The 22,152-nt window shown below is 37.2% G+C and overlaps 1 protein-coding gene across 2 annotated transcripts in view; it reads left to right on the forward strand.

Moving 5' to 3' along the window:
• Window positions 1–22,152, forward strand: part of LOC306863842 (erbin-like) — a 78,665-nt gene that overhangs the window by 22,763 nt on the left and 33,750 nt on the right. For both annotated transcript variants that reach the window (XM_079407384.1, XM_079407385.1), the window contains exons 2-3: window positions 17,011–17,218; window positions 19,633–19,750. In XM_079407384.1, coding sequence (XP_079263510.1) covers window positions 17,030–17,218; window positions 19,633–19,750 — 307 coding nt within the window. In that variant the 5' untranslated portion in view covers window positions 17,011–17,029. The remainder of the gene's footprint in view (window positions 1–17,010; window positions 17,219–19,632; window positions 19,751–22,152) is intronic.

Here is a 22,152-nt window from a genome sequence, read left to right on the forward strand (position 1 = left end):
CACATAAGTGGTCCGCATATGCGACCAAAATTAAAAATGCGCTGTGTAAATAAGTTCTGAGAGCGCAGTTGCGTGGTTGACAGCTGTTAATGCATTAATACCATTTTAGATCGCCAAACTGTACTGTATAAAATTTCTATTCAAACTAAAAGCATAATCTTGGCTACCCGCTGCCGTTTTCAAAGCAAAACTGTGACATTTCATTCACTGACGCTCTTCCATCAGCAGCGCTAAACCCAGAAGCACATATACTTACTTGCCAGCAACCCGCCAAAATAAAAGCTTGCTGATTTTACGTTTGAAAATAGAGAAAATTAAAATTTTAATAATAAAATTATAAACAAAATATATTAAATATTATATTATTATTATTATTACCATAATTCAGAATAATGCTTCCTCCAGTAAAAAGAAAAGTCCATTCTCTGTTGTCCTCTCAAATCAAAATCTTTGAACTGAACTGTTTTGGACAGTTTTCGTTTGTAAACGTTGCTTGACCTGTGCATATTTCTCTCCTGATTCATACCTTTTTTCTGTTGAATTTATATGGAATGTATAATAAAATGAATGTGACATCAGTATTAATTTACATGAAGATGATATGCTGACCTGAATGTGTTTGTGGTGGTTACAGCACAAGAGGAAGTGAAATGTTTTTCTCTCTTCTGCTGTGCTTCTATCAGAGATGCACATGAAGATATGGCATGAGAACCTCTATGGCAGATTTTGCCGCTGCTTTGACATTTGTTGTTTGTTTGGAGTATGTGATGAGTGATGCTTAGTGACCGCACAATGGTCAAAAGTTTATTAAAGGAGAGATCACCCAAAAATGAACATTTGTGTCACCTCATGCCATCCCAAATTCAATGACTTTCTACAGTGGAGCACAAAAGATATTTTGGAGAATGTTTCAACTGCTCTTTTCCATTCACAAGGACTATCCTTTTAACACTGAATAGGGTGCAGTAGTAAGTCTCACACCGCTCTAGTTGTTTATATGCACAGAGGTCAACTCAACGCCTACAGCTCACGCTATCACCTCTAGCCTAAAGAAAACTTCATATGCACTTCTAAAAGCCTCAGCATTGATGCTCCGTCATATTTAGTAGCTGAAGCGCCCACACACATACAGACGTTATTCATGCTCTCACTTGCCGGAAAATTGTGAATTGATCAAATGCATCTCTTGTAGGCAATCTGACAGGTTAAGTAAGTGTGTGTATACACACAGGTTTTTTTTATGTTTTTGAAAAAATGTCTTATGCTCATCATGGCTGCATTTATTGGATCAAAAAATGCAGTAAAAACAGTAATATTGTGAAAAATTAGCACAATTTAAAATAACTGTTTTCTATGTGAATATACTAGTGTAAAATGTAATTTATTCCTGTGTTCAAAGCTGAAATTTCAGCATCATTACTCCAGTTTTCAGTGTCACATGATCCTTCAGAAATCAGTATAATATGATGATTTGCTGATCTAGAAACATTTCTGATTATTTTCAGTGTTGAAAAGAGTTGTGCTGCTTCATATTTTTGTGAAAACTGATTTTTAAAAAAAAATAAAAAATCTTCTCCCCTTTTCTCTCTGGGCTCTTCAGCTCCACTGGGAGCATCATAACAAGCTCCTTGACTTCCCATTTACAGGATCAAATGGATCCTCACGCTGCCACTGAAACATGAATTTCCTGCTGCCTTAACGGGACCCAGAGGCATTTGTTTTTCAGTGTTTTTCCACATTTTCAGATAATCTCATATTTAATTAAAAGCTCAGCAGCTGACGCCGGTTTAATGCGGGCGTCTTTTGGCACTGTTTCCCTGCCCGAGTGTGTTTGAGAGAGAGGTGAAAGGACTGCATGTCTAAAAACAGCAGCTCACTAATAATTGATAAGGCTGTGTGGAATAGTGGTCAGATATCTGCCACTAAATGCAAGCGCAGGACTTTTAATGAGCTCATGCTGCTGCTCCTCAGCACTGTGGCAAAGGTGTTCAACAGCAGTTTTTTACTCACAGGAAGGAGGAGGTTCTGCCCTAGAATTATGAGGATAGTAGATCTAATGTAAGATATTTGGTGAAATGTTTCAGTGATTCTGCTGGATCTTTATTTTTGGCATTTTTTGAGACCGACAACAGTTTTGCTGTGGCTTTGTTTGGAACATTTTTGTTGGCAAAAGTGAGCCAAAAATAGACAATACTGACAGTATTGGGTTTAAAATGCAAATATTAACTTCATTTTTATTTAATTGTTGTATAAAATCAGCATTACATTTGCAGTTGTGCATATAATAGGGAAAAAAACTGCATGCAATGTAAGATGAAAAACGGGTCTGGGCCATTTGCTGATTTGCTGTCCTCTCAAGCTCATATTTCTGTCTTTTGACTCACCCCTGGATGTCCTGCACTGGTCAGTTGACACCGAGATGGACACGCAGACTTTAAGGGACAGTCACAGACAGAATGATGAGACACTGTGCCTAACAACACCCTTTAGCCTTGACCTTACATTCTTAAAATAGAATACATTCTTGCATCTATGAAATAGTGCCAAATCAGTGTTGATTCAATGAGCTTTCAAAATCATTGAAAAAATAAATGATATATGTGACCCTGGAGCACAAAACCAGTCATAATTAGCACAGGTATAGCCAACAATACATTGTATGGGTCAAAATTATCGATTTAAAATCATTAGGATATTAAGTGAAGACCATGTTCCAGGAAGATATTTTGTAAATTTCCTACTGTAAATATATCAAAACTTAATTTTTGATTAGTAATATGCATTGCTAAAGACTTCATTTGGACAACTTTAAAGGCGATTTTCTCAATATTGCTCCATTAGTCTAACTGTAGTTTATTTACATTTGCAAAGCAACTTGACGCACTAAAATCGAGTTTCAATCAAATAATGTACAGTCATAGGTATATGTGACCCTGGACCACAAAACCAGTCAAAAGGGTCAATTTGAAAGCTGAATAAATAAGCATTCCGTTGATTTGTTAGGATAGGACAGTACTTGGTTGAGATACAACTATTTGAAAATCTGCAATCTGAGGGTGCAAAAAAATCTAAATATTGATTTTAACATGCTGATGAGTTGTTTATGGTGGCATAACTGAATCATTTATTGAACCTTCATGTCTTCTCCTATTGCTGTTGTACACAGCATGTTAAAATCACTGTAGCGATTGGCCTCTTGTGCTCACTGCCCTTTTTTGTACCTGTCTGAACAATAACCTTTGAAAATAGGTTACCTAGTTTTAGTCTCATTTCCTGTATGCATTGTTGGCAGAAGAAAGCAGACTTTGGAGTCAGACTACAATATCAAAACACGTGCCAAGAAAATCGTCATCAGCACTTCCACATCAGGATCTTATTTTGGTTTCAAACACTACAGCCTAAATTATTGTAAATGAACCCGCTAGTAAGTGAATCGACAAGTGCGAAGGTCCCTCTCACGTCTCCAGACACGATAAGACTGCAATGTAGGTGATGCGGCACAGGCGCAGCTCATCGAGCGAGATCAGATTACCCGCCCTTAGTTCAGAGCAGATCCGCCAGGACAATAGCGGTTTTGTTTGCCTCACTGCCGCGAGACCACTGCGCATTGAACAGCTCGGTGAGAACCAAAACTAAAACAGTGGAGCGGAACTGGACAAACCGGTTGAGCTGCTTTTGTCACCGATACCAGTGTTTTTTCACCTCTTTTATATCTCAGCATCACCCTTTCCCAAGTTTACGTTTCTACACTAAGGAATCCACGTTGACTTTGTCAGAGATCTTTCCCATCCTGCCTGTAAGCTGGGCGTCTCTGAAGCGATCTCGTCCGCTGAATTATTGAGAAAGGCCTCGGCCCCTGCTGTGTCAGCTAGAGGTGGAGATGCGCTCGTCAGCCGGTGACAGAATGAAACGCACACCCAGCCTTCCTGCTGCTCACATGTGACCTCTCACCTCTGGGCTGGACACACATACACCTCAGCCAACGAACCTGACCCCTGCTGTACGCCCGGACACATGTTAGAGCCGCCCGAGAACAGGCCAGATAAGGACATGATGATTACAGCACTGATCCTGTATTACAAAGTAACTTGCAAAACACAAGCTACTAAACGCTTTTTAAAGGAATAGTTCAGGCCAAAAAAGAAAATTGACTTATTTACCGGTCCTTCAGCCGTTACACCAGTCCTCAGTGTCACATGATCCTTCAGAAATAATTTAAACATTTCTTCTTATCCAACAGCTATGCTGCTTCAGATTTTGTGGAAACCGTGATAAATTCTTCAACAAATGGAAAGTTAAAAAGAGCACCATTCATTTGAAATAGAAATATTGTAAATTAAAGGGTTAGTTCACCCAAAAATGAAAATTAGCCTCACTAATATTTTGTTTTACTCCCTCTCGAGGCATCCTAGGTGTATATGACTTTCTTTTTTCACACGAATCCAATCGGAGTTAAGATTATTGCACACTGAGTCCGAAATTTTCGTACATTAAAAAAAATAAATACGACCTCACGTTGTGTCAATCACATTTATACACCGCCTCCGAAACTTTTGTCTGTCATAAAACAATTTGGATCTATTCGGATAATAAACACTTTTCTCTCACTTCATCTAACTGTCATAAGCGGAAGCTGTTCCAGCGGATGACGTAGGACATCGGCGTTGCGTGAACCAAGAAGTACAAACCGTTTAGAAGTACAAACCGAGGATTTGTAAAGAAAATTGTAGGAGGATTTCAATATAAGCCAAGAGGAGACTGGTTTTCCTTTGCTAAAGTAAGGAAACTTTGCTTCCTTTGGTCCTGTAAACAAACTTGCGAGATTAGCATATTTCAGAGGCGTGTGCGTGACGCATATGTCCTACATCATCCACCGGAACGGCTTCCGCGTACAACAGTCAGCAGAAGTGAGAGAAAAGTGTTTATTACGTTTGAAATATGGATAATTTTCGCTACAGGAGGCCTTTATTCACACCCCGGAGCCGTGTGATGTTGTATTAATAATGCGTGCGTTTTATTTTATGTTTTGTAGACTGGTGAAAAAAAACACGCACCCACTGCAATGCTTGGAATAGCCAAGACAATTTTTAATATAACTCCGATTAGATTCATCTGAAAAAAGAAAGTCATATGCACCTAGGATACCTCAAGGGTGAGTAAAACGGGCTAATTTTCATTTTTGGGTGAACTAATCCTTTAATGCATCCTTGCTGGATTAATTTGAGTATTCATTTCTTTCAAAAACAAGATGAACTTGTACCAGTAAATATATGGTTTGCATGGTTGGTAGTTTTCATTGTCAGAAGGAACTTCCTTAAGACCATGTAGTTGACTAAGTAGGTTAATTTTAGGTTCATGTCCATCAGATGTATTTCTTAGTCATATATAAACTCAAACCTATCTTAAATATCTATTACATTTGCACAAAAAAGTTTGTTAATCATTAGAGTACATTGATGTATTCGTAATAATGAGAATGTTGCCCACGGCAGGTGGTATGAAGGCGGACAGAAATTGTCTTCAGATATCTTGAATTAAATTTAAAATGTTGCTTTTTGAAGTGGATGAGTTTAGAGATGTAACTTCTCTGACAGGCTTTAGCAAGCATGTGATAAGTCACATCTCTAAATTCATCCCATTTAAGAACTGCCTATAAAACAGAATGGTAAAAAGCATCTTCGGCAAAGAAAAGTGTTGAAATTACATAATTAAATTGTTAAATCATTTTAACATTAATTAATTTACACAAACATCATTTGTAACTTCAACATCGTGGAAGTAAGTACTGACCCAGTTAAGTAAAGTGATTTAATATGGTTCCCTTATAGAATCTGTTTAAATTAATTACATGTATTTTGTCACATCACCGATAAATGCTAGTATTAAATGCTCCTTGAGTACTACATAAACATGCTCTTTATCTATGTAAACGCACTTAGGTTAAGCAAAAGCTCAACTCTAAATTACATTTAAACACATTAAACACTGTCAAGTCTTCTTTATTTCTCATCTTGTTCAAAAACAAAATAACCTACTTAATTTAAACATTTTTAATCTCATTAAGTCTCATTTGAAGCATGCTGGGAACTAATGTTTCAGTTGTCAACTGGAAAAAATTTTTTTAGAGTGCTGTTGAACACGCATTTGCTCTAGACCATTTTAGAGAACTTCTGGATATTTATCAAATGTAAAAAAAATTGTTGAGTTTCTAATTGTTCATTTGAAAATAATTAAATCAGACAATCTGTGTGTTCTTGTTTTTGTTTTTTTTCAGTGCTTATAAACCAGTCAAACTAGTCTGTACATGACTAATTGGATTACTAGTCAGAATATTTTATTCATCCAACTGTACTTTCATAATGTAATTTTCATTTACTTAACATGTAGAAGTTACCTGTCCAGAACTGAACGTCATGCATCACTTGGTTTTTTTGTTTTTGCTAGATGACAAGATAATGTCTGTCGTTAGCCAGTGGCTAATGAATTGTTGGATTTCACTCACCAATGGTGGAGTTAGAGGCAAAGTTTAGTTCTTTAAAGCGCACTATTCCTATTCATATCAATGGATCCGCAGCAAATTTGACGCACCGTAAACTCTAGTGTGAAGGCATCCAACTAGCCATTGATTAGCTGTTTTTTCAAACACACTAAGAGAGACAAAACAAAATAGTCTTAAATATCATGTAGGATTGATGTGCTGCATGTAAATGGTATTCTTTCTTGGTTTTTCTTGGTTCATTTGCAGTTATTCAGCCTTTAGACTAAGCAGAAGCCAGAAAAATCAGTTTGAGTGAGCACAAATTATGTAATTTTATAGAAATTAAAAAAAATTATATATTGTCTGGTGAGTAAACTGGAAACAAAAATTACTAGCCTATGGTGATTCATAGTATCATTTTTGCTTTTTACTTAAGAAGTGTCAGTCCAGTTATTAATGCTCTTGATTGAACCCTCCAGAAGCAGGACTTTCCATGTTGACTTCCTTGTATTGAGTCAAAGAATCTTTCCTGCAGTATTACAGTACTCAAGCAGAACTTGCCCTACATTACTGTGCCAAGTGATACAGATTTCCAAAGAGCTGTAACTAAACTTCAGATCATCGGCTCACGCGCCATACTGCTATTTTCAGTTCTTCCCTCCAGACTGCATATTCTCAGGGTTATGCTTGATGTTTTCTGTGTTTTTCTCTCTCACTTTTTCTCTTTCCTCCAAACATGGCCTATTTTTCATGCGCATCCCCCAGCATTCCTTCGGTTTGGATCAAAAACCGCTCCATGCTGAAGTGTTACCCAAACCCAGATCTCCTAGAAATATCTTCAGCACTGTCCGTCCGTAGTTCTGTACGACAGGATCTGAGAACGTTTCCTTCTCACCATCAGGAACTGAGAACTGTAACGTCAGCAGCCGCAGACAGGCTAGCGTGTATTAGCGGGGGCGTTTCTTGGCGATGCATCTGTTGCTTGCTCTGTTTAACATTATGCAGGCTCTGAGATGGCAACAGTGCTTTGCATCAGAGAAACTGCAGACGAGCTCTTCCTGTTGTGGGCAGAGAGTCTCCGATACTTGCAGGCGGGGGAGGGGGGGAGGGAAGCCAAGCCGCGTTGTATTTAAAATGTGACCATTGTCTAATTGGTCGTCGGAGCCGGTCCATGGAGCTGCGGGAAATGGGTCAGCGAGTTCCCACAAGGCGGCTCGCAGCCACGGAGAGCCTGAATTACACTGAATCATTTGCCTTGATTTTCTTCATCAGAGCCACACTGAAGTCTCAGCTGGGTCCAGGGTTATTATAGTTTTGCATTTTTCATTAGTTTTTATTTTTATTTCGTTTTGACTTTTTGTTTTCAAATTCAGTTTAGTTTTAATTAGTTTTTAAAGTGAGTTTGCTAGTTTAGTTTAGTTTTTATTTTTTTGAAAATGCTTAGTTTTAGTTTAGTTTTTATTAGTTTTAGTGTTAGTTTTAGTCTTTTTTTCTAATTTGGGTTATTTGTCAGGGGCAAGATTCAAAAAGGTCAGAAAAAGTATTGTGTAATAATAACTCAACAAAACCATCATACAATTTTATAAAATATTTATTCAACAATAACACCAGTACATAAAATGTACATATGGGCACAAATATGTATGTAAACCGTCTCCGCAGTAAGTGCAAAATGTGTAAGTGACGTACGTGTGCGCGAGTGAGCAAGAGTGTGTGTGTGTGTGTGTGTGTGTGTGTGTATATGTATGTGTGTGTGTGTGTGTGCACGAGTGAGTGAGCATGTGTGAGTGTTTGCGCGTGCGATCGCGAGTGAGCAAGAGTGTGTGTGTGTGTGTGTGTGTGTGTGCGAGTGAGCAAGAGTGTGTGTGTGTGTGTGTGTGTGTGCGAGAGTGTGTGAGCATGTGTGAGTGTTTGCGCGTGCGATCGCGAGTGAGCAAGAGTGTGTGTGTGTGTGTGTGTGTGTGTGTGTGTATATGTATGTGTGTGTGTGTGCACGAGTGAGTGAGCATGTGTGAGTGTTTGCGCGTGCGATCGCGAGTGAGCAAGAGTGTGTGTGTGTGTGTGTGTGTGTGTGTGCGAGTGAGCAAGAGTGTGTGTGTGTGTGTGTGTGTGTGTGTGCGAGAGTGTGTGAGCATGTGTGAGTGTTTGCGCGTGCGATCGCGAGTGAGCAAGAGTGTGTGTGTGTGTGTGTGTGTGTGTGCGAGTGAGCAAGAGTGTGTGTGTGTGTGTTGCTTGAGTGTGTGTGTGTGCGAGAGTATGTGAGCATGTGTAAGAATACCTCTTACAAAATCCACACGCCGTACCAAAAATCTACACATGTTCTAGAATTCACACCCTACAAATACCACAGCTGTACAATTTTCACACCCTATACTAAATTTACCCTATAGCCTACAGTCAATAGCCTACTCATCTGGATTGAAGCAGCAAACATTCAGTGTAAAAGTAAAAAAATTACATAACATTATTTTATATTTGAATCACAGCTTATATAGTGTTTTGACATCGACAACCACAACCAAAAAGTGCATTTTACCTCAAACTTACGACTAGTTAACTTTCTAAAGAAGGCATAATCGCTTCTCGGGTCAACATTAACACACTGACAAAATTATATTCAGAATTTAAAATATTTTTGTATCACTTTTTAATGTTTGATTGAAGGTGTTCAAGAGATGGAGATACCAACCTTTCGCGAACTTTCAACGTCAAACGAACTCGTTCTCATGGAGACGCGGTGTGCACGGAGGGGAGGGGCTGTGTGTGTGTGTGTGCGCGCGCGCGCGCATGTGAGAGACACATGAGTGACAGAGAGGCGGAGGGAGAGCAGGGAAAGGAAATGCAGCTGAACGAATACGCTGAATGTTCTAAATAGCGTTAAAAAATTAAAGACCTTGACAAAGACGAAAACTAAGGACATTTACTCTATAATTTTATTTTATTTTAGTTAGTTTTGCCAAACACACATTACAGTTTTAGTTAGTTATCGTTTTTTTTGTAATGCCTCGTTTTTATTTTTATTTCAGTTAACGACAATGTTTTTTCCCACCTAGTTTTCGTTTTTTCGTTCGTTTTCGTTAACGATTATAACCTTGGCTGGGTCACTGCTTAAAGGAGCCGTTCAACCAAAAATGGCAATTCTGTCATTTACTGGCTGTTTTATCGCTCAAAACTACAGGCAGAAAGTCACTCTTCTTTTTCATAAGGAGTGAAGCTGCTGAGCTCAAAAAATGCCTTCTGAAGTCATATGAATTCCTACAAGTGTATAATTGCTAGTTTACATCGCACAACTCACAACAGTCACATGATGTAAACTCGCCCTTCTGAGAAGCAAAGTCAGAGTTGCGAGATATAAACTGATATAATTCTAAGAAAGTCAGAATTTTAGATCTCATAATTCTGAGGTTAACGTGCAATTGCGAGCTATAAAGCCAGAATCGTGAGATGAAAAACTCGCAATCGTAAGAAAATAGACATTAACATTTCTTCCGCATTTGCAAGTTCATATTTCTGAAAGTCAGAATTGCGAGTAATAAATTAATTATGACGATGTAAGAATTGTGAGGGGGAAAAGTCAGAATTACAAGTTATATCGCGCAATTCTGATAATAACATGTAAACTCGCAATTGCAAGCAAGTCAAAATTGTGAGATAAAAAGTTGCAATTACCTTACTTTTTATTCAATGGCAAAAACTCATACAAAAACATACAAAAAACTACTTATTGCTGATCAGCACTTCCTGCAGACTGTTTTACACAATCTGTCTGCATAAATGTCAAATTTTTGCTGTCATCTCCAGTGACATGATTTTGTGTGGCAGTAGTAGCTACATGCTTGTCATCTTTTAGTGTCATGACAGATGGCAACTAGTGTTAAGATGCAGTACCTCCACCTGCTGTGTTGGAGTTTCAACCACATAGTTACTGGCACTGTATTGCTTACAATAGTATGCTATGTGTAATATCACCATGATATCAGGATTTCATCTTTCACATATCATGGTTATGTTCACACAGGCTATACGTTGCATCAGGTCTAAATTGCATTAGCGTTGCATTGGTGTATTAGTCATATTTTATTATTATTCAGGAATAATGTAAAACTAATAAATTAGCCATTTACAAACTATAAACATGTATTTTAGTTCCCCTCGCTCCACTACAAACCCAGTAAAAATTAAGCGTATTCAGAATAGAACAAAAACAAAAAATATAAATGGTGTAAGTAATATGATAAAAGCAAAACTGAAATATGCGGGAAATGTGCTGTACAAATAAACTGTGGCACACGATTCTCTCATGTGGCATGAATCGAGATATTTTGCATGCTTGACTCTGCACATTTCAGAAAAAAATGTGACATTTCAGAAAATACAGTAATATGTCAACTTTTTTTTGTCTGATTAAAAAGTTGTATGCACGGAAACAACATGCAAATTTAAGGCTATAAAAAACAAATATAATGTATGTAGGCTACGCTATGCATAATGTGCACATAAATCTAAAATTAAAATCTAATTATTTAATTTGTTTTAAAATACATTTAAAATATAAACTCTACATAACAAGTGTTTAATTAGTTGTAGCTCTAGTTTTATGGCAAAGAGCAATGCAAAGTTGTAATTTAGTTTTTTGAGCAACGTCTGTGAACTTTTCAGCGAATCCCGTTCCCCGCTTCCTCGGAGCTTCTCAAGTCACATTGTTTTTCTAGATTTTAACTACAAGCCTGTACTTTATTACACAGAAATCCAGGGTAAACGATCCATGGAAAGTGTCCTCATTACAGTGGCATGGCCTTTGCAGTGCCAGCATGCGTGTGAAGGATTTCCTGCTGCCGCTTCCTCCTCCTCCTCTGCTCCGGTCTCTAGGTGTGATTTTACCCCACAGGTGTTTTCTTTGGAAAGTTACCCACCTGTTTTTTATGCCATATGATCCCGCTAACCTTGAGGCACACTGCCGCTGTGGAATGTAGCAGCGCTGCAGTGTCTGTCACATTGTCCGCTGTTTTCGCCCCACCGTCCTCCCACGTTGGGCCAGCTGTAGCCATGACAACCCTGAAGGGTTAAAGGCTGCGTGACGGGCTGGCGTTTTCCGGATAAAGAGAGCCGTGTGGACTGGCACAAAAGAGGGAGGACAGATTGTGGGAGGTCTGTTTGATGTGAAAGTTATGCCAGCAGGCAAATCTCTCTTGTACCTTCCTGCCCCCTCGTACACACACACAGAGAGAGACCAGCATTTGGGTTATAGCTGAGCCTGGATGCACAGTTATAAGTGAGAAGAACAGTTTGAAGACAGCTGTGAAAACTAGACTGTTACATTTACACTTTTGGTTCTTGCAAAACTTACCGTCACAATGCTTGAGTGTCGTGGGTGGTTGCATTCCTGAGTGTTTTTAACCAGTTGCTATGCAGTTGCTAGGGTGTTCTGGGGCTTTGCTGGTAGAGAGAGACCCATAATTGGTTACAACTTTTTTTTTTTTTTTTTTTCGTTGTGCCTGACAATTTTTGAAATTGCCCTATGAAAACTTTTTTTTTTTTCAGTTTGAATTTTTCAGGACTCTGTTTTAATGGTTATATTTTAGTAACCAAAAAGCATGTCTTATTAAAGAAAATAATGAAAATTGAACAACAATTTATTAAAAGTTTATTAAAAAATTGCATTTAGGGCCATTTGCAGATATTTCCCAAATTCAGTGTTTTCCTTTTGAATGAATAAATTAATCCAAAAAGCATGTCTAATTTATTATTAATTAATTAGACATTAATTAATTAATTAACTATTAATTTAAATCATAAAACTTAATTGTTAAGTTTAATAACAATTAAAAATGTAACAAACACCTTTTAGGGTGCTATGAAATGTTTTATATATTTTCATAAGTTCAGTTTTATTTATTTTTTCAAAATCAATGTTTTCTGTTTTAATTTTTCTGTATTCTGAATTACTATTTCATTCATAAAGCATGTCTAATCAGTTGAATTCGTGTACATTTTTTATAAAACCCAGAACAAATTTGAAAATAAATTGGCAATCATTCAAATTGAAAAACAGTTAGGATAAATCACTACAATTGTTGTAATAATTGATCAAATATTCATAACTTATTTTTGTTGTAGACTAATGATCATGTGACGGATGTCTAAGCCGAACCTAATCTGAAGTGTAACAATCTATCCGAGATCTAACCAACTATCTAGAAACTTTATAGCAATTTAATTTATTGGACACATAAAAATAAAATAAATCCTGAATGGTACTAATATTTCGGGGTAAAAAGCAACAAAGATGTACCTTAGGCTATCACTGCAGTGTTTTGTATCTTTCTGAGAGAGTATTTGCTAGGTTGTTTGTAGCCCTGGGTCTCTGATATGCTGATGTGTAGATACGGCTCAAGTCTTTCCTTCAGTGTGTTGTATGTGTTTTTTAGCGCAGAAGCCATGTGGTGTTCATTACTATTGGCTTGCTGAGCTGCATTGCTCCTTAGAGACAGTCGCATCCTCTCTGAGGGCTGTATCGCATGGCATGCGTCACATGATGGCGTCAGCACCAATAGAAAGTAAAACTATATTTTCCCACGCACTGCAAATGACCAAATTATACATGCCTGTGTTTAAGCCTCAGGAGAGTAAATGCCTGAAATAAAAAGAAATTACAATGTAAAAGAAACGTGTAGTAGTGGTTGTGCTGGATGCTGCATAGTCTCTCAGTTTCTGGAAGTGTAGAGGGTGTCTGTCGTCTGTTCCTCTTCCCTGCAGCTCTTACACACTCTGTAGACGTCTTAATGTTGATTGCAACAGGATCTGGCTGTCATTGTCCGCAAGTGTGTTAAAAGGGAAACACTGAACCTCCACCCTGAACCTCCGCTTGCATCGGGGCCAAGCACGCCCATTTCCCTCCGCAGAGTGACGTCAACAGTCGTGTGTTTATTTTGACTGATAAGGGCAGGCCTCTGTAGAGCAGCGTGTTCTCATTCGCTATCAATGTCTGCACAAACTTTCTGCAGCAGCCAAACTTAGCAGTTATGAAAGTGGAGCGACTGTGGCTGATATAACCTTACCGACCGTACCAGGGCTTTCACTGGCCCCACATGTGTGCGTTTGTAACACTGCTTTCAGAAACTGCTGTTTGACAGATGTCTTGCAGAAACTTTCTAGTGTTCTTTTCCATCATTTTTTTTTTTTTTGACAACAGACCGGGCTGTAGAGCTTGAGCATGTCAAAATACAACAAAAAATCACCATAAAACTATCCCATATGACTTCAAATTATTTTGAATGATTAAAGCAACTGTTTGTCTAGGCCAAGGTCGTTACTGCTAAAACTAAAATCATAACAAAGACCATTTATTTCAACTTGTTGCTAGGGCACAATTTCTCATCTTTTAGTTAAAGTTGAAGTACTAAAATAACTCAAACTAATAAATCAAAAATAGGGCCAAATCAAAAATGTATAGACATTTTAAAAATTGACAAAAACACAATTAAAGTAAAATAGATGTGTGAAAAATCTAATTTGAAATATTAACAGTAACTATAATGTTACAGCAGTAACACTGGTCTGGGCTTCAGCTCTTCACATTTTAACCAACTTCATTAGGTGCATTCTGGGAGGCTTTTCAGAGAAATTGGCTTTTTTGAACTTATACATGTGTCAATGACTTTGTCCAGATATGTTAATTTGTTCAAAAACACATTTAAAAGTGAATTTACTTTAAATTTAAATGTACTTATTTTTATTGTAAATGTTATTAGTTTCAATTAAAATTAATTAGCATATTATTGGGAGGCATTATGCCATAATGAAGGGAAAAAATCTTAAACAGAAGAAGTTTTGCTAAAACTATTTGGGGAAAAAATGGTCTGAATGTCAGTCACACTGTGAAACCAGCAAAGTCCAGCAATGTACAATTACATAAATTAAAAATAAACGAATTAGGCAAAAAAAAAACTTGGGCAATTACATTACACCCTGTAGACCCTCATGATTGTGTGTCAAGATTAGTAATCACTCAAAATATCCGATTATGTTATATATTTTAACCTTTATATATTCATTTATTTGTTAATTCATTGGTGCATTTATATAAATTTAGTTTTTGCCTAATACCTATGTATATGTATTCAAGGTGTAAGGAAAATATCAACTTTTTATTCATGGTTACACCACATGACATTTTTAGTGTCAACAGAACACAAAAGACACAGAACGTACAAACTTGTGTCTGGTCTTGTACAACAGTGACTTCTCAATGAAGAAACAACTGTTGCTCGCGGTCCAAACACGTGATGAAGAGTTGTGCTCTGTCTGTCTGCTGATGAGGAGGAGGAGGAGGAGAAAGGTCACATTCTCCACACTCCTCCACAACGATCTCTTTGATGCAGCCTCGTTCCAGCTCTGATGATGTAATCCAGCGTGTCTTCATCAACCGCTCTTCTTCATCATCACATGAGCCCTGAAGCAGCACTGTTTCTGGTTGGAATCGGAAATCTTTCACACACATTTTCCCACACTTCTCCCAATAGAGGCCGAGAGGGGTTTTTCCCTCCTGCACAGCTTGCGTCTCTTTTGTGCGCTGAAGTTGACGTGTAAAAGCGGATACTCTAGCCGGCCCGTCACAATACCGCAGGACTCCATGTAATCAGGACAGCGTGTGTAGAAACACAATGGTGCGACTGGACCGACTCCAAGAGGAAATAGGCTTGAGGCCTGTGTTTTTACTTTCCTTAAATCATTCATTCAGTAGGATTCAATTCATTTATTATCCAGGGCAGTTGACATGTCATTTTCATATCACGTTACCCTTGTATGCCTGACCTTGAGTGGTGTATTACTGTAGCCAGTGTGTTTAATATCTAATGACCCGACATCACCAAAACAACTGCTGCTATTGTCTGGGACGGTGTAGACTAGCGGTTCGAGATCTGGGCTTCTGACCAACAGCTTGCAGGATTACTAGGATAAACTGATTCTATGGATTTACCACCTTTTATGACGCATATACAGGTTATTTTTATGATCAAGCACTTTCTGCTTTCGTGAGCATTAGACTACAGAAACAGAAAAATAGCATGTATTATGAGTAGTGTTAATATTATAATAGTAATAATAGCTGTATACAATATATGCTATTTGTTAATAATAATAAATCAGTTCTTATGATTTGAACATCGCTCATACTTCTAAATAGCATTAGCATGGGCGCTTCATTGTTGTCATGCACATGCAGATTGAAGAGCTCTTCATGACGGGCCAGAGAGGAGTTGTGTCTCCAGCAGTGATTGTTGTTGCTGTTGGGTATGGATGACTGTAGAGCAGCGCCTGTCAAAAACGCTGTGTGTCGATTCATGAGCAAACCTTGGGCCGGCCTTTTTGATGCCATATCGAGGGCCTTTTTCCATTTCAACAGAATGAAAGGACATCATATAATGACGCTGTTTTCAGGCCAGCCATGAATATAAATGGATTTTAATGAATGTTAATGTGCTCCTCTCAGTGCTATTGTAGATGATGAGTAATTGTCGGCTGTATTAGCAGTATTTTTATGTCCAAACCTGTGTTAATCTCGCCAACAGAATTAGTCAGGGAAACATAAAAAAAAAAAAGATGATAATAATAATGACTAAATAAATTTTAGTCAGTAATTTCTCAAAATGCCAAAGATGGGACAAAAAGGTTTATGATGAGAAATAATTTTAAATCCAATGCTTTACAACGTATTTACAACAAAATTCAGTATCGTACATGGACAGTTTTCACACGTTATATTTTGTCGTTTATGTGTTTAAATCAGTGTTAGTTTAGTGTCATTGAGATACTATATAGTTTTTATTAATATTTTGAATCAGGTTTTTTATATTCTCTCATTCTGATTTTAAGGTTTTAGTCATGTATTTTTCTCATTTTTAGTAGTCTTTGTATTTTTTTTATAAATTTTTATTAACATTTATATTATTAAAATTTCATTTATTAAATTATATATAATTGATATTTTATTCAATTAATTTAAACTAAATTAAAATGGTAAATGATGACAGCAAATAGTGTAAATAAGCATTTTTAAAATATTTTATTTTAGTTAACATTTATTTCAAGTAACGAAAACATTTTTAGTTTTAGTTAACTGTAATAACACTAGTTTAAATCAATGTTTATTTATTTATTTTCAAGATTTGGTTAAATTTAAATCAGTTAAAGTTTGCGACATTACAGTCAAAACAACATGGAGATATTTTGTAGAAAAATGAATAAATATGACTAAATTTAAAGGACATGTTTGCCAAAAGAAAAAAAAAATCGAAAATTACACCATAATAATAATAAAAGTACTTTAGAATTTTTAAAAAGTGTTTAAATGAGCAACACCTACTTCAACAATACCTACTCAAGATCAATTACGAACCTTAAAAAGCTGGTTTCCTGCACTGTGTTCAATTTAGCTGTAAACCAAGCTGTTCATCTCATATCCCAGTGTTCCTGTCCTTGAATTATTAAGGTTCGTGAGGTGCTGATCATGTTCTCTTTCTCCTCTCTAGTGCCTGAGCTGTGGTGAGGATGAGCAGCAAGCGGAGTTTGTTTGTGCGGCTGGTGCCGTGCCGCTGCCTGCGGGGCGAGGAGGAGACCATCACCTCGCTGGACTACTCACATTGCAGCCTGGAGCAGGTCCCGAAAGAGATCTTCAGCTTCGAGAAGACCCTAGAGGAGCTCTACCTCGACGCCAACCAGATCGAGGAGCTGCCCAAAGTACGAGTGCACTCTTGCACCACTAACACGCTTGCATTGCATGCCTCCAAAAACTGAATTCATTGCTTAGATGGTGAAACGTTACACTTTATTTCAGCACCTCCAGAGCACGTGTTGTTTGTTACTGCCATGCTGTTTACAAGCAAAAGGTTTGCTTACACCGCAGGACTGGGGCGTGTGAATTTGGCTATTTTTGCCCTTTTATGGTGTTTAGTATAAATATATTGAAATTATGTATTTGCTATGAAATGGTTAAAAATGCATAATGTATATATTATTTCAACAACCATCAATTTAACCAAGTATTATGAAATATTGTTATAAACTTGCAATTATGAGAAAGAAATGATAATTTGCAAGATATAAACTTATCTTAAAAAAGAGTAAAAAGTCTGAATTGTGTTATAAACAGTCAATTCTGAGGGGAAAAAAGGCATAATTGAGATGTTAATGCAGAATTATTTGATATAAAGTTACAATTCTGGGGGCAAAAAATATTTATTTATTTATTTGTTTTACTAGATTTGGTTAAAAGTTTAAACCAGTTAAAATTGGACACATTGCAGTCAGAACATAAAATATTTTGTAGAAAAATAAATAAACATGACATTTAAATGACTGAATTTAAAGGACCAAATGTTGTTCACCAAAAAAAAAAAAAAAACTGTCTAAAAATAATAATAATAAATAATAATGAAGTCTGTGATCTCAGAATTGTGAAACATAAACTTGCTATTCCAAGAAATAAAGTTAGAATTGTAAGTCAAGAAGCCACAATTACTTTGTTTTTTTAATTCTGTATTAATGCGCTTCTATGAAATGTTGTAAGAAGATTTAAACATTTAATCTAAGAATTTTAAATGTTTCTTTCACTAGGTGGGTACAAATATAATGTAATAACATAATAGGGGGCAGTCGTGGCCTAATGGATAGAGAGTTGGACTTGTAACCCGAAGGTCGTGGGTTCGAGTCTCAGGTCCGGCAGGGATTGTAGGTGGTTGGAGTGAATAACCAACACTCTCTCCACTCTCAATACCACGACTGAGGTGAGACCCTTGAGCAAGGCACCGAACCCCCAACTGCTCCCTGGGCGCCACATTGATGGCTGCCCGCTGCTCCAGGTGTACCTGGATGGGTTAAATGCAGAGAACCTGGGGGAAGTCGTGGCCTAATGGTTAGAGAGTCGGACTCGTAATCGAAAGGTTGCGGGTTCGAGTCCCCGGCGGGCAGGGATTGTAGGTGGGGGGAGTGAATGTACAGCGCTCTCTCCTCCCTCAATACCACGACTGAGCAAGCCTCCGAACCCCCAACTGCTCCCCGGGCGCCGCAGCATGGCTGCCCACTGCTCCGGGTGTGTGTTCACGGTGTGTGTGTGTGTGTGTGCATTTGTTCACTACTCACTGCTGTGTGTGTGGGTGGGTTAAACGCAGAGCACCAATTTCGAGTATGGGTCACCATACTTGACCATACGTCACGACTTTACTTTACTTTAAAGTCTTCATTTATATTTCAATGATGAAACCTACTAATAAATAGTAGCCTAACATTTGCAGTAGGGTTAAAGACGAAAAAGGCTTTAATAATAAAAACAATAAGTGTAATACTGCTTTAACTTGTTATTGTTTTTGATTTACCTATACATTATTAAAATCAAAAGTTATATCTATTCATTTTATTTGACCTGAGTTAACATGGACTAACAATGAACTTAATAAAGACTGTAAACAAATGTATTGCTCATTGTTAGTTAATGCATTAAATGTAGTTAACAAATGGAACCTTATTGTAAAGTGTTACCAATATTTTCTCAGAAATATTTTTGAGTCATTGAATCAAAGTTTTGAAGCGATTCATTACAACCAACAGTTCAAACTGATTTTCAGTAATGAATCAAACTCTCAAATGTCAATTTTGCTGTTAAAAGATCATTTCAACATTCAGCTCTTTTGTATTTGCAAGTTATGAGACCAGATGGGATAAACTCATTTCAGTTTTCCTTAATTGATATCGCTAGCAAAATCATACTAAAAATATGATGAATATTCTATATATCATTCAGCCAGGATGGTTACAATTAACGTCTTCAAGCCAAGTATTTGCGATCAGGTTTTCTCTACTTGTTGTTTAGAAAGTTTGACAAAAGCCTGATTATGTTTATACGCTTGTCTTTCTCGTCCTATATCATGAATGGCCTTGTGTCACAGACATGTTATTTTCTGTAAAGCGCATTGGGACTAGATCACAATGAAGGTCCATCGAAAACCCTATTTTGGTTTCTTTCACCTAAGCAGAACTAATTCACTCAAATCTATTTGAATTTAATCCAACTGCTCATCAGATATTAATATGAAGTTTGATCTCATTAGCATTTCCATGAATGTTTCTGAAATGTCTCGATTTCCTGTTCTTTACAGCAACTGTTCAACTGCCAGTTGCTCTACCGATTGAGTCTACCGGACAACGACCTGACGGTGCTGCCACCGGGCATCGCAAACCTCATCAATCTCAGGGAGCTCGACGTCAGCAAGAACAGTAAGAAAAGCAGCCAATTCATCTCCTCTTTCTTTTTCCTTTCTGGAGTCCAGTTACGCTATCGGGCGACCCTTAACCGAACCGGAGGCATGCTGATATCTGCACTGACTCACTGACCCCTTATCCACTGTAATCCAATTTATCACGGCCAGCTCCATGTTCACCATTAATTTCGATCTGCACACTTGCCGAGCAATAATACAAATAAACAAATGGAAGCTAGTTGCCTATCTAGACAGCAGAAATGGAACAGAGCTATATGATTACCCACTCGATTTGATATCCTGTACACTGATGACAATCTGAAGCTTGTCGCTGGAAACAGATTATTCCGTTCTGAAGCATGAGTGAAGACCACAACACTACAAACACATGCTCAAATCACCGAGTCTGTTTGCACATCACTTCATCTTTCAACTGGTGCGTTGCAGGATCTGATAAAGTAATGACAGACAGGGACGAGCTCAGCCCGGCACAGAAAGTCTCATTCAAAACCTTGCTTTCATGCAATACGCTGTCACATCATAACAGCAGTGATTTTGATCAGTTTATGTAGTTTTTATAGTTTTAGAAATAGTTTCAGGGTTTCCTTAAGACTAGTTAACTGGCTAGTTTGATAATGTGGTTTTGCACATTTGCAAATGAAGCTGATATTATTTTTCTTCAGCAATATGCCATTTATGCTTTTCCAGAATATCAGGTGTCAAAAGAAATAAACATTCCATGAGCCACATTTCATTTAAATAGGGACTTTCTTACATTGTTAAATTCATTCATTAGATAAAAGAGCTAATGAGACTAAATAGCAATAATAAAAAATAATTTAAAGTATATTGTATATGTTTTTAAAAGTTTGGGGTCTGTAAGATGTCACCTGCATTTTTTTGATTAAAAATAAAAAGTATTATTGTGAAAATAAAATAAAATACTTGGCCTATACTACCTGTTAAATATGTTACAAATATATATGTGTATATAAGTCTCTTCTGCTCACCAAGGCTGCATTTATTTGATCAGAAATACAGTAAACATAATATTGTGAAATATTATTACAATTTAAAATAACTGTTTGGTAACATAAAAGTCTTTACTGTCACTTTTGATCAGTTTATTACATCCTTGCTGAATAGTATTAATTTCTTTCAAAAAATAATAATAAAAAAAAATTATTAAAAAATCTCACCGACCCCAAGTCTTTGAGCGGTAGTGTATACACCACTCCTTACTCGAATCAAAGTAAGAGAATTAACCAAAAGCAATAAAAGACAACATGAAAACAAAATGACCCTATTTACACTCACATTCCTCATCATCCTGTCTTTATTTCTTGTCAACTAGTCTGTTTTACACAAGTAAAAAGGGTTGTAGCATTTCTTTGCTTCAAACCCTGTCTGCAAAGATGTTCATTTGCAGGTTTCCATGACTTTTAATTGATACTCCCTTCCTGACTATAATGTGTCTGTTTTTAGCAGAGCTGCTGAAGGTGGGTCACCTTGTGTGGTGGATATGAGCTCTCGTGTGTGTGTGTGTGTGTGTGTGTGTGTTCTGTGGATTGCTCTGCACGCTGGTTTAGTTTGCATCTGAGTGCACTGGAGAAAGGATGTCTCAACATTAATGTCACACTCCAGCTCATGCGGTTAGTAGGACAGGAAGTAAGCAGTCTAGCTCTAATGCTGCTTGAGCTTGTGTTGTTTCTAAAAACAGCTTTAGGTGTTTTCTTTAGTACGGTCAATTTTGATTAGGGCTGCTCGATTTTGGCAAAAATCATAATCGCGATTATTTTGGTCAATATTGTAATCACGATTATTTAACACGGTTATGAGGGGGCCATATGACCAAAACTTAATATGAGTGATTTATTTAAAGATAGTGATGCATCAAACAAACTAACAAAAAGTCCTCAAAATTATTGAAAATAATTAAACAGTCAGCAATAAAAAAGCAAAGGACAAACACAGTAGAATAAAAAGATACAAATGAAACAAACTGTGTTTTTATGCAAGTCTCAAGCAGTTAACACTTACAGCCTACTACAGAAATGTAAAATCAAACAACACAGTCTTCACTGTAAGAATTTAACTTTATTTGTTTCTTATTAAAGCTACAAAAGTCCTTCACTCAAGAGCAGTGTGTGATTTTGAATTTGTCTAAGCACACAGTCGCAGCAGGAATATAGCCCGCTGTTACTTTAAGAGCCGCACGGATCCAATTTACTGTTGCACGCGTATTTTCATTCTCAACGTTTTACGTTCATTTATTACATGACCGACGAATGTTTACATGAATAATCACCACGCGCCACATTTTAGCGTGTATTTGACCATTTAGGTGTGCACCTTGAGCTAAAAGATGACTTTACATGTCCATGTTCTGTTCCGTCTCCGAGCGCATATATCTTCCTC

The sequence above is a fragment of the Barbus barbus genome (genome assembly GCF_936440315.1).
Source record: "Barbus barbus genome assembly, chromosome: 45".
Lineage (NCBI taxonomy): Eukaryota > Metazoa > Chordata > Actinopteri > Cypriniformes > Cyprinidae > Barbus > Barbus barbus.